This window comes from Pyxicephalus adspersus, chromosome 4, assembly GCF_032062135.1.
Source record: "Pyxicephalus adspersus chromosome 4, UCB_Pads_2.0, whole genome shotgun sequence".
Classification (NCBI taxonomy): Eukaryota; Metazoa; Chordata; class Amphibia; order Anura; family Pyxicephalidae; genus Pyxicephalus; species Pyxicephalus adspersus.
The window spans coordinates 151861423-151874892 of record NC_092861.1 but is presented as its reverse complement, the minus strand read 5'-3'; the positions used below and the strand labels follow the sequence as shown (position 1 = coordinate 151874892).

The window sequence follows — 13470 nt, the reverse complement described above, 5'->3', positions numbered from 1 at the left end:
TCTGCAAACACAAAATGTTAGAGGGATCTCTCATAGTGACGGGAATTCAGTTTTTAGACAACAAAAAATGGTGTCTGATTTAGAAGATTTCTCTGCTCCTCTTCATTTTGATTCAACTCAAACTTTAGATTAGCTTTAATTCAGTGCCAATGGTTTGTAAGGAAAATAAAGTGGCCTTTTTTATTAATATAATGTACAGCAGATGCCGCTACTTGAACTTAGTAAGATTTATAGATATACGTCGCCGAAAGATTTACAAAAGGGGATTTATGTTTGGTCAAGATTATTAGCGGACGGGCAGCAGTCAGTAAATATTTATGAACAGACAAGACGTCTTGTAAACATTTACAGACAAAATGGGAGAACGCAGAATGTAAATCTTTCGGAAGCCACCATTGTAACTGGAGCAGCTGGAGAGAAGCAAAAAGCATCCCATACTGAGAGTGCAGTAGCTGCAAGTGTCACCATAACAAGATGCACGCCATCGGCTGCTGACGTTATACAAGCGGTGTAATCTGTTAGATGCTGCTGTAAAACATGCTTCAACTAGACACATGGAGATCTTGGCCACAGTTACATTTATCCAACTATTTCCTTGTGGACAAGGCAGACATAATATTATCTTCAAAAGACAGGTATTGTGGGTATTTCATGCATGTACAGTGCTACTGACTGTAGTCCAATGTTAGATAAAATGTTTTATTTTATTTTTAATGGTAAAAGATAGAGCTAATGGAGCTGCAATCTATTGTGATGTGTTTATGGAGAAGTTTAAAGTTACTTAAAGTTTTACTAAACTAAAAAAATAAAAAAACTCACACTTACCTTTAATCCTGCAGATCCCAACGACCCATCCGGACTTTTCCTCGATCGGGTCTTGCGTCGTCCCGGTATCCTCCTTGGTCCCTTGGGTGCTGCCATCTTCTGTCTTCTTCTTCGTACGTCACCGGATCTCGCACTGTGTAGGCATGAGATCGGATGACATAGATGGGGGAAAAAAGAGTGCTGATCTCACTCCGCATGCATGAGATCGGAATTTGTTTTCTTCCATGAAAGAAAAGGCTTCTTTGCCCATGCCTAAGATCAGGCAAAAGCAGAAGGGGATGCCAGGAGCCTCCATGGATACGTGACGTAGGTATCCAGTGAAGATATGCACACCCATTCTATCTTTATTGCCGCTGTTGTACTTTTTTTTTTTTTTAACAAAAAAGGAAGGCAACTTTTACTTTATATAAAAGGGTTGTCTATTCTTTTATGAGGTAAAAATTTTGAGTTTAGGTCCACTTCAAAGTCCCACTTTAAAAAATACATGATCAAGCAGATGGCTATTGCAGAAAGGGACAGGTGACATCTCTTCTGCAAAAACTTTTCTTACCTGCCTAATTGTCACCCAGCTGTCAAATTTTGCTGGGCTGTGCCTATGAAGCTCAGCGGTGGTTGCCAGGAAAACCCGGCAATTCTGGTTTACCTTGCACGCACTGGGAAGATGGTGGAAAATCTTATGGTGGAAGGAGAAAAGAACAAAGATTGCCACTTCCTGTGATGGAACAGGGACAGGTAAGTAAGGCGGGATTAGTTCAGCTTTAAAGGTCCCCTGTAAGCAGAAAACTATATACATAAAGAATGTTTTTAAGACTAGTGTATTGGGAAGCTTGGGGATGGGTTTGGAGGTGTTTGCAACATTTTTTACTCAATTTTACCTGCAAAAGGAGGAAAAAGGTCTGAATAGGGCTGCAAGTGTTGCAATGCAGCTTTTTGTTTGAAATCCAGTCCTGGAAGAAATGGGTTCGCCAGGCACTCCAACTTGCTTTCAGGCTAGAAATTGGGGATGGCTGTGGAGAATCTGGATGATGATGGGAATGTGTCTTTGTGACTGGGTGAGCTAGAACTTGAGGATAGGGGACTTGGGCTGAAGCCTATGTGCTAGAGACTCTCACACAATACAGCTCTGTTGGACCAGTGAAAGCAGAGTCAGAGAGAAAGCCAGTATGCTAAATTTACATGGTGATGATATTGTATGATATTGATGATTTCATATGGTGATCATATTGATCCCCTGCGAGGGAACACCTTAGATGTTTATGTTCTACCCATGTTTGACATTGAAATGACCTCTATGCAAGGAGTGCATTTGATGTTAATCCATTACAAGTCGTTATCACACAATGGCAGTTTCCTTCTTACTTAGGCTACCTACACATGTGAGATGATTTTCCTCCAATAATAGCCTCAGGACTGATACTAGACAAAAATCTGACGTGTGTACAGCGCTTGTCGTCCAGACGACCATCCTGGCAAATCTACGAATGCCGGAGGAGGAATGATCATAATGAAAGTAAGGGGAGAGCGCACAGCGGGGTGCCGATTCGTCGTTCTCCCCCTCCCCTCTTTAGAGAAGAACGACGTATGTACATACAGCACTCATTTATGTACCGTGCAGTCATTTGTCATTGGAAAGGATCGTGAAAGATCCTTTTCAAGGACAATTATTTAACATGTGTACCCAGCTTTAGTTATTCATGTTTGTGAACCATCTACAAATTTTTGCTCACTTCCTCAACTTTACTAGTGGTGCTGCCAGTAAATACTGATTAGATAGATAAAACGTTTTTCATTATACAACATGTTGACAAGATAAGAAGATGATAATAGTCTGGTAACCCGTGGAGTGATTGAATGAAGCATGGGACTTCTCATGAGTTGTTCCAGGGTTCATTAATCCTACGTGGGAACATCTCGGCATTGCTCGCTGCACATTTGTTAGACATTAGGTTCTGCAGATTCAAATATTTTTGTAGTAAAGGACGGTGATTAACTGCGTGTCTTATGTAATTGAAAGAATTATTATTGCAGAAAAAAAGTCCAACAAGTAATGAGAAATCTGCATTAGTCAACAACAAGGGTTTTCCCGCTGCCAGCGCATTCCATTTCCGTGGTGATCCCTTGACTTTTTTTTTATCATTGCCGTATTCTGCTTCAGAAACTTAGATATATGTAGCGTGACTCAAGCAAATTGTGCTATAAAGTATTGGTTCCTGCACATGTTCATTGGTGCACATATTAGGAGGCAGAGACTGTTGGAGTGTAACCACTTCAAATATTATCCCCGTCTGTCTGCAAGAAGCCAAGCAATGCCACAATAAAACAGACAGAGCTCTGATCTTTGTGCCTACATGTGCTCCACATACATTGTCTGATCCAGGCCCGAGGAGAGCTGCAATCCCTGTCTTTAGAAAATAATGATCCTGATTATGACCTCACTGATAACCAATCAGATTCATCAGGAAGAAGAAGAGCAAGGACATTAAGGAACGGGGTAATGGTATCTGCTTACGCCTTCTGCAACCTGTAAAGCTTTCAACATGAACATTATCCAACATTCAGAACTTTCTATCTAGTTGACCCCTTCTTTGGATTAAATGTTTAGAAAGCAAAAATTGAACTGTCCGAAGATGCCACTTTATATGACATAAGAAGGGAAAAGGTGAGGGACACTGGAACTGTTATAGTATTAAGTGTTCTATGTGAAGTCTGTAATAGTGCAGAGGGAAAGATTCTTACAAAGCAGTTTTCCCAAAAGAGGTGGCAAGGGGTCAGCTTTGTGCTTGAATAGGGTCTGTGTGTGCAAGAAAAGAAGCAAAAAAAATCAAAAACTTTAAAGCCCAGATTCCCAACGTTCCAGGGATTTGAAAGTTTTCTCTTCATCAAGACTTGGTAGTGTGTCTACTAGACCGATACATTTGAAGGATCTTAAGGGGATCAGCATTTTTTCCTTCCACTTCCACCTAACTAAATTAGTAGTTAAAGCTTGCTGCATAGACGTGGAAACACTCTGTTATCAATGGCTTGCTGGTCCTCCATACTGGTAAATGAAAGGTAAAGTTGTTCAACCAAGTTCCTCTAAGCACCATCTGTCACAGAAATGCTGGTTTGTAACAATGATCTGGGCTCAGAGCACTACTGCACTGAATGATGCCGAGTCAGTAAATGGAGAAACCGGTCTCAATGGACTGGGCTCCTTCAAAAAGTATGTATGTTTTATGTATTAAAGAGAAATGGGGGGAGGAGCTGGAGGGTAGTTGGGTCAAATTAAACCGTAAATCTGCTTTTGGGGCTGTATTGGGAGTTGGTTTCCATTCAAGTAAGTTTTCATATTCCATACAAGTTTAGAGGAATCTAAAACCCATTAGAAGCAGATCAAAAAAGTGGCATCAAAACTAGTAGAGCAAGGTAACTGGATTTCATGTGGAAGCAGCTGTATCCATGGTGCAAATCTTCATACAACAGTCATAAAGCCAAAAGTGAATTGTTTGGGAACTCTATGGCAGCCACATGCAAACAAATGTTTCCCAATTATTATTGTTAGGTTGAGCTGTATTGAGCCTGCAGCAGAATGCTATGTCTCACCATGGGTCTGAATTGATCCTAGTTGGCTGTGACAGGTTTGCTGTAATTGTGGAGGAAAATAAATTATTTTCAGTACTGGACAAACCTATGCATTGGCACTGTGAAAATATATACTCTATAAGATATGTTCACAGGAAAATACAGCAATGAAATATATATATGGGAGCTGTTTTAGCTGCCAAACTCTCGCAGGCAATCTATTGCAGGTAAGCATTACAGCTCATTCTGCTCTCTCCTCCTTTTGGGATGTCCCTTGTTAGCACATGAGCACTGCAGCTCAACTTATCAGCTCCTTGTGAAGCTTCTTCCTCTCCCAGTCTAAGCTCCGCTGAGCAGGGATTGAGAACTTTCATATTGACATGCATGTAATGACATATTAAACTTTGCAGAGCTGCATCAATTTATGTATTTTGTTTATCTGCCTATAATAAAGCTTTAAGACTACATAAAATATACCCATGTAAGGCAAAAAAATTATTTAACATCTCCAGATGTCTCACATGAGAGAAGAGAGAGTGGGAGAACGGAGTCACACAATGAGGGGTTTTTACTTGTATGGCGAAAGCACTCATTAAATATTTATAACAAAAACACATTTTGCGATGTTAAATTCCAGAACGCCCCAACAATACCCATAAAATCCATACACCGAGCGCAGGATAAGAATCCCATAACAACCAACTACGAACTCACCTCTGGAATCCCCAGCACCTAACTACTGGATATAAAACAGATAACAATATTTTATATGTTTTGTGAAGAGTAACAGGCCACAGTCCATGATGAAAATGGAAAAACTAAGATGCATGAAGAGTCCTAAAAGCAGTGACAGTTCAGGTCATATGACATATCATAGGCATGTATATTATCGTGATGGTCTGTAATGATAATGCAGGTCATGTGACACATCATACGCATGTGTATTACCATTGTGTCGGTCATGTGGCTGATCACCGTGCTACTGCTCTCGCCCTAATCTGGAATCTGCTCTACAGGCTACTGCAAAAGACCCATACCAAGTACCATATTAAAGCATTTACAATGTAATATTCAAAGCAGAACTTTCAAAAAAAGGTCCAAAATGTTGGCTCAGGCAGGGCAATATTGCAGAACGGGACAGGTAAAGTTTCTTTTGCAATACGCACTCTAACCTGCCTGATCACTCCAAGAAATTGTCATAAACTGTCAGGATACCTGGCTTCCCCTGTACTTGCCAGGACTGAATGAGCTCCATGCACAGGTGTGACTTTATTCTGGCCCAACCAATCAAGATGGTCGAAAATGTATCAAATGAGAAGAAGGAAGAGAATGGTGGCCTCCAAGTGCAGGAACAGAGGCAATTGAGTATAGCAGGGTTTAGTTCCATTTTAATATATATTTAAATATATTAATAAATTATGGATTGAATGTTTTCTTACATTTCTGCTATGGCCTGTTTTTGGCAATAACTCTGTCATAACATAAGAAAACAGTCCATCCTGAAGTCTTCCTTCTTCCCGGTTTTTAGCTGATCTGGCAATGTGCAGGTGAAGCCAGAATTGCTGGATTTACCTGGCAATCATGCTGAGCTATGCAGGTCAGTAAAGTCTGACAGCTGGGCAGCAGTCAGGCAGGTAAGAACAGGTGTTGCAGTAGATCCCTGGGTTGTAATGGCCATGACCCCTCTTACCTTTCCCCTTTTGACCTCCTTTCCCAGAGACGATTCTCTTTTCTTTTCCTATTCTTTGCTTTTATAGTGTTTTGTTACATTGAATATGGCCCTGGAGTCTATTTGTGCACCCGAAGTTGCCTCCTGAGAGTCATTTGCTTTTACACAACTCTAGTCATTTTTCTGGACTATGTGGTAGAATCAAATATGTGATGCCAAACTCTGAGGGTATTTGGCATCATCTACTTCACCTTCACCTATAAATGGGATTAAAGGGCTTGCATAGGGCCATTAGCAATTAGGTTGCTGCAAAATTGTGGATCTTAAATTGGAATCCAGGCTCAGAGTGTCCTGAAAGAAATGGGTAGGCCAGGTACTTTTTCAAGGCCAGAAAATGAGGATGGCTCTGGTGCACCTGACCATTGATAAAAAAGGGCATCTGTCTTTAAGTCAGGGGAAGTTGCAGCCTAAGGCCAGGTAGCTTAGATGAAGAGGCTGTGTGTAGCCTGTGTGCTGGGGGAGCCAGGAGGTCTCCAAACGTTGACGTCTGCGGGTCCCGCAGAAAAAGCCAGGAGGCTAAATTTTATGTTTTGCCGCTACAGTCTGGATGACTTTGATCCAATGCAAGAAAGAAAAAAAAAAAACCCTGGAAGATTGCCTATTTTCATTGATGTTTTGTGAATAAAGTGGGCAGATCGCCCTGAATTTGGAAATACCTCTCTGCAGTTAGTGCATTTGAAGCTAATCTCTCAAAACTAGCTATTCATGTGTCATTGGAATGTCCTATAACTGATATATGTATGTTATACTTGACTATACTTTGGAGTTGAGTTATGGAGTTTTACTCTCTCCAGGTACACCTTGGACTTATGCCTATGGGACTGTATGCTTAATTTAATCACCTTGGCTATAATGTTTGATTTTAGTATTTGTTTTGACTCACAAGAACAGTTATTTTACAATGTTTGTCCCTTTCTGCAATCACCACCTGCTTGATCGTGGATTTATACTCCACTTTAAGTGAAGACTTGGTTCATGCAGGTATGCTTGAATCAAGTGGAACTTGCAGACAGTGTGAGTTTGCATGTGATTGATCTTACTTGGGGAATGTGGACTAAAACCCTTGTGAGGGGAATAGAGGTTGGTAACCCCTGAGGTGTATTAACCCTTTCAAGGCATCATGACCAGTGCTCGAAGTACCTTGATTCAAGCATGCCTGCATACACTGAAAAGATCTCCTTAAAGAAAATATTGCAGCATTAATAATCTGTTGTCCTGATGCCTGTGGAGTATTATGTTAGGATCACCTTCCTTGTTTTCCCAATGTGTATGAAGTGGGAAATGTAGCTTTCTTGGCTGAATTGTAGTTATTATTATTACACAGTATTTATATAGCGCCAACATATTATGCAGCGCTGTAAACATTATGTTACTAGCTGTCCCTCAAAGGGGCTTACAATGTAATGTCCATCATCATATGTCATTAATACAGTCTAAGAGGGAAGCCAATTACCTTAACTGCATGTTTTTGGAATGTGGGGGGAAACAAAGTACCTGGAGGAAACCCACACAAACATCGGGGGAGCCTGCAAACTCCATGCAGATAGTGTCCTGGCCGAGATTCCAACCTGGGACCTAGCACTGCAAAGGCCGGAGTGCCAGAGGCCAGAAATGGGTTGTGAAAAAATATATTGAGGTTATCATAATATTGAGGGGAAAGAGCCATAAGGAGGTCATTTTATGATCTATATGTTAAGGATTTAAATGGATATCAAATGTTATGAGAAAAAATATTTTTTTTTGTTTTATACTCATAATTTCATAATGATATGTTCTTTTAAAATGATATTTGTAAAATAAAAATCTTTTGTATTTTATATTTGGATCTTTTTTTCCTTGAAGATACATACCTTAAAAATCCCCAAATGATAAAATATTGTATCCATCCTTGTTTGAAAATCTGTATGGAGTTCAGGATTATAACAGAACTTGCACAGCGTGAACGAGAGATGATTCAATACAAGAATAAGGAATCCTAGACAACTATGAAGTCTCTAACATGGAGAATAAATCCATCTCTCACTTTCACGCAGAATCTTCCAAAACCCACATATGTTAATGATCAGAAGGGCCGTTCTATGAGAAACTTTTGTGCTTGTGTCACCTGGGAGAATATCACATCTTACAATACAAACAAATAGAATTAGCTGGTAGGGTTGGGCCACAGCATGCTCTGTTCCAGTGGAAAACAATAATGATTCCACCGAGGGCAAATATCAACTAGAAAAGCAAGTTGTGTGAAATATTAAAGATCTTTACTATAAATTGTTCTGCAGTTAGTAAACACTAAGAATAGTGACTAAATATTGATGTGTGATGTCCTTCATACAGCTGTTATTTATTGGGTAATTTTGTTCAATATAATCATTACCAGACTTTTTTCTTAATAATTTTTTAGTTTTAGAGCTTCTGGCAATCGTAGATGTTTACCAACTTGAGCTCTGCAAGTACAGGCCACTGAAGGAAGCAAGAATGCGAAGTAGGTAGGTCTGCCTGATATATTCATATGAACATCCCAAATGTTGTAACATGAAAAGCAGAAAGCCAATGATATGATTGGAAGTAAAATTTCAGAGATGTTGTATATACAAAGATTGCACAAAATTCCCATAGTAATGCCAGGATCGAACAATAAATCAAATACTTTTAAAAATAAATGTGCAGGAATACTATTTAAAAAAAAATAGCGTTTTCATTTCACCTATAATGAAGCCACAAGCCTGCATGTGGTCCCTACTATTTAGCGGATACAGGGATCCCATGATCTGGACCCAACTGGATTAATTCTTGAGTATCAGTAGGGATCCCCATAGTCAGCAACAGATGTTATTGAGAGCCATGAGCCATGCACTTTCCACAACTAATGGCTCCCAAAAGGAAGTGATTACCCCCTTATCACTCTGGTGCTATGAGATAGGATAGGAAGCCCTGTGTCATTTCAAAGGATCAGCAGTCATAACATGCCTAAGGCTGAGGACGGCCTTTCTGCCATGAGACAGCTGTAGGTCAATCAGAAAGCACCAGAACTGTTAAATGAAAGAAAAGAAGTCATCTTTTGCTCCACATCCAGAAGTCTCAAGTATTTTCTCCAAGTGGGGAAGGAAAGTAAATGCTAAAAAGTGTTGCTAGGGAGGGGTCATTAAAGAGAACATGTTGCATTCCCCTGTAAAGGAACATCATAGGCTTACTTGAGTGAAAGAAACCAGCAATCAATAGCTTCCCAACTCAAATGTGACAGATGGTTTTGGAAGGGAATCAGCTCCATGCAAGGAAAAATATGGGGATCAGACAGCTTAATTATTGCAGAAATGAAAGTGATGTCCCTTCTGCAATAAAATACACTGCCTGTTTTCTTTAAGAAAACAATGTCATAATGTGTCAGGTATCCTGGGACCCCCAAGTCTGCCTGGGACTGAATTAAGTCTTTTGAGAATGCACAGGCATTATGACATCTTGGCCTGGCCAATCAAGATGGCCAAAGATTGGAAATAGGAAGAGATTTTAAAAATGGGGATGTCGGTGCCTGCGATGAAACAGGTGAGTGCTTTCAAAAAATGCAATCGGGCAGGTAAAGGTATTTTTTTTGAAGAAGGGGTATCACCTGTTTATTCTGCAATAAAGGACCTACCTGAACACAGGGTATGGGTTAAGTTCCACTTAAAAAAATGTTGAAGTTTTAGCTAATAAAACACACAGTGTATGAGCAGCTCACCTCAGCGATCATGCGATTTGTATCCCCCAGAAAGAGCAGATTAAGGGCCTCCTCCTCGCTGTTGGCCTGGTGAAAGGAGAGGTTCTTCAGGTGTATGTTCTGATCTGGATCTTCCATGATCGTCACTTTTCTAGACAGAGAAAAAAATTGGATGTTACGGAAAATAAAAGAAAAGAACAATCTTCAAAAAATGCTGGTGGCGTTTTTCATTTGTATCAGGAGTGGGGCGACCCTTGAGTTTGGATTTCCAGCTATGCAAACTGGTTGACATCTTTTTTTTGGGTCAATTATCATTGTCCATTACTACATAGCATTATCCCACAACCCCACCAAATGAACAACCAAGAACAGTGCTTGTACTAGAAATGGTATATGATGAATGCTGGAACCCCAGAGTTGTGTGTGTTTCGACAAATGTTGTAAAGTGATGATGGGGTAACAATGATGTGGTGATGGGGTAACAATGACTGGCGACTGTCCTGCAGTACATGCTGCAACCCTCAGCTGCTAATAAATGTGCCCCCAACCTGCTTGTTGTAATACCATGAAACTTAACTTCCACAATGCAGCGGCTTTTTTCGCCCCTCCAATGACCTCCTAATGACTTCCTCACTCAAAACTCTCTCACATGCACGGCTCCAAGACTTATCCAGAGTTGCCTCGAGTCTATGGAATGGCCTTCCTCATCCTAATCAGCTTGCTCCTATTTTCTGCACGCTTCAACCTCACCTACCCATCTTCTTCTGTCTCCTAAAATCCTCACTACTCACTACTCCTACATCCTCTACTAATATGTTGGTGGTATAAATCCTGTTTATTGTTATATATAATAATATTAATAAAGTTCATTTTCAATGACCTTTTATTCGTTTTTGAGCCCTGATGAAGGGGACACTGTTGAAACCCCTCACTTGTGTTGGCTATTTATACCTATTCCACTTGAATTTTATATTTTATAGTACTTTAATATATCTTTCTTAAGAGTGATTTGCCTAGACTTTCAGTGGCACAGAGTTCTCAAGAGCTTATGCAAGTCAAAAACAGCAGTTTCCATAATTCAATATTGAAAAGTTCTCTTAAAGCAGGAAAAGGAGGATCAGGTTTGTGGTTCAGACATTCTGGAATTTTTTTCAGCATTGATTTTCTCAGGTGTATTGTGGGTAAAGTTCTTCTGCAGCCTTAGTTTGTTTTATCATCAGAAATTTTTAATGCAAAAGTAATCTTGGCATTGGCCAGTGTATGGTTTAATTGGTTTGTGGTTGAAGTTTGATTTGGGGTTGAAGTAGAAGTGTCGGAGTTACATCCTAATTCCAGGCAACTGTTTTCTCAATCTGTTACCAAACTTAAAAAAAAAAAAAAGATTACTTACCTTCCCTGCACGGTTTCTGCAGTCTTTAAGATCCTACACCTTACTCTGATCTCATTACTCATTACTCCTACACCTATCCTACACCAATCTTCCTCTGGGTTGAATGACATTCCACATCATTTAACTCACTTCCTGTGATCCCAAGGGGCCATGTGCCATCAAGCTGCTTTGGGCACACTAAATATATATATATATATATATATGTATATATATATATATATGCAGTGCAATATTACGCAGTGCTGTACAAAGTCCATAGTCATGTCACTAGCTTTCTTTCAAAGGAGCTCACAATCTAATGTCCCTACCATATGTCATTCTCACAGTCTAAGGTCAATTTTCGGGGGATGCCAATTAACCTAACTGCATGTTTTTGGGATGCGGGAGGAAACCAGAGTACCCAGAGGAATCCCACACGAACACGGGGAGAACCTGCACACTCCATGCAGATAGTGTCCTGGCCAAGATTCCAACCTGGGACCCAGCTCTGCAAAGGCGGGAGTGCTAACCACTGAGCAACTGTACTGCCTAGAAACGTGTATTGTGCAGCACAGAGTTTAGGGCAGGTAGAGAATAAATCGTTAGCAGCTGTCCTTGATGAAGAGTATACAATATGTATTGCAGAATATACATTGCGTTATTTGCTTCCCTTGAAGAAGCCAACAGGGCAAAGCGCATCAGGACCTAGGACACCTTATTGTATTCACCTAAACCTTCAAATTACCCTTACCACTTCATGCGAGCTATTAAAACTTGTGGCAGGTGAACTCTGTGGCAGCGTTTTTGGGCACCAAGACTGTTCTGGATACTCCCATTAACCTATTGTGATAACATATGTGGACCTTCTTATAATTACCTATGTCTCGTAGGAGATAAATTATGTTTAGTTCTATGTGCACCTTATGCATCTGATGAACCTTGGTGGCACAGTGGCTCAGTGGTTAGCACTCCCGCCTTTGCAGCGCAGCGCAGTCCCAGGTTGGAATCTTGGCCAGGACAATATCTGCTATGCATCCATCTCTGGAGGGCATTCAGTGTCAGCAAAAAGTCTTAAGATTTGCAAATAAAAAAAAGACAATTGTCTCCAATACACAGCGCTTTCCCATTGAATCCAGACTATAGTTTTCCCTTTAATCACCAACGCCTCTGTGTAACTCCATATCAAAATGGCCATTGCCACTTCCCAGCACTACAAATTGGTTAACCCCTACACACAATATTATTGTTGGCGCAGACTGCCTTCTGAACATTTATATCGTATGTCCGTGTGCTGAAAATATCTGTGGTCATTACATCTGTTTTGTAGGCCGCTTTTTCCAGATAGGTTTCAGATTTCTATGTAAACAGATATGCCGCCAAGTTTGATCGCAGCTTGTAATTTCCTCTTTATTTTCGTATGTTGGGATCGATCAGAGGAGTAATGTGAAAAGCTGCGGGCTGTGTATGTAGCCTGAAGGCAGATGGATGTATTTAGAGCAGGTGGTTGGTGTTGCTTTATCTCATAAATATACGTTAGGCTGAGCGCTCGGTTTTGAGGCTTCCATGGACAGCTGTTATCGAGAGTGCTGATGATGAACACTGCAATGGAAGAAAGGATCTCAAACACTGACCGCATTTATTGTTTCCTGCGTACAAAAGATGTTATTACACAAAACTAACACTGTTAAAGACTTTTACTCATTGATGCAAGACAACAATACTAAAGGCCGAGGCTCAGTCTATGCTCAGATGGTATACCCATGTGTGGTAAAGCTGATGTTCAGAAGAGGAGGCATTTCCATTCTTACAATACCCTTCCCGTGCAGGGTGACTGGTCTTGTCTCCGCCTAGTTTTCTGCAGGCAGCCTGTAGTGGGCGGGTCTACTGGGCCCCTCCCACAGCTCTACCCTTTGCAGGTAGGAAAAAGCAGAAAAGGATGAGAGGACCATTCAAGAGAGTTGGGACAGCACTAGAAAAGTCTTGGAGCTTTGCGTGTGATGAGGTTAGGAGTGAGGAAGTCATTAGAAAGTTATTGGAGGAGTGAAGAGAGCGGCTCGGGTGGTATTTTTCTATCAGGGCAGAAAGGTAAAAGGGATAAGAATTGTGGAGGAATTTGAAGGTAAAGCACAGGTTTTTAGAAAGATTAATAGAATGTGTTATTTATAAAGTAGGTGGGAAGACTGTGTATGGAGTAGGTAGGTGGGTTAGAAGGATGGATGAGTCTGGCTGCAGCATTTATAATAGATTGTAGAGGAGAGAGTCGGGTTAGTGGAATACCAGAGAGGAGGAGGTTAC

At 40.6% G+C, this 13470-nt stretch overlaps 1 protein-coding gene across 1 annotated transcript in view; it reads right to left on the bottom strand.

Annotated features, from left to right (window-relative positions):
• The window catches only part of KIF6 (kinesin family member 6), a 127731-nt gene that overhangs the window by 84888 nt on the left and 29373 nt on the right, over positions 1–13470 (bottom strand). Inside the window, exon 7 of the mRNA XM_072410311.1 lies at positions 9828–9957. Coding sequence (XP_072266412.1) covers positions 9828–9957 — 130 coding nt within the window. The remainder of the gene's footprint in view (positions 1–9827; positions 9958–13470) is intronic.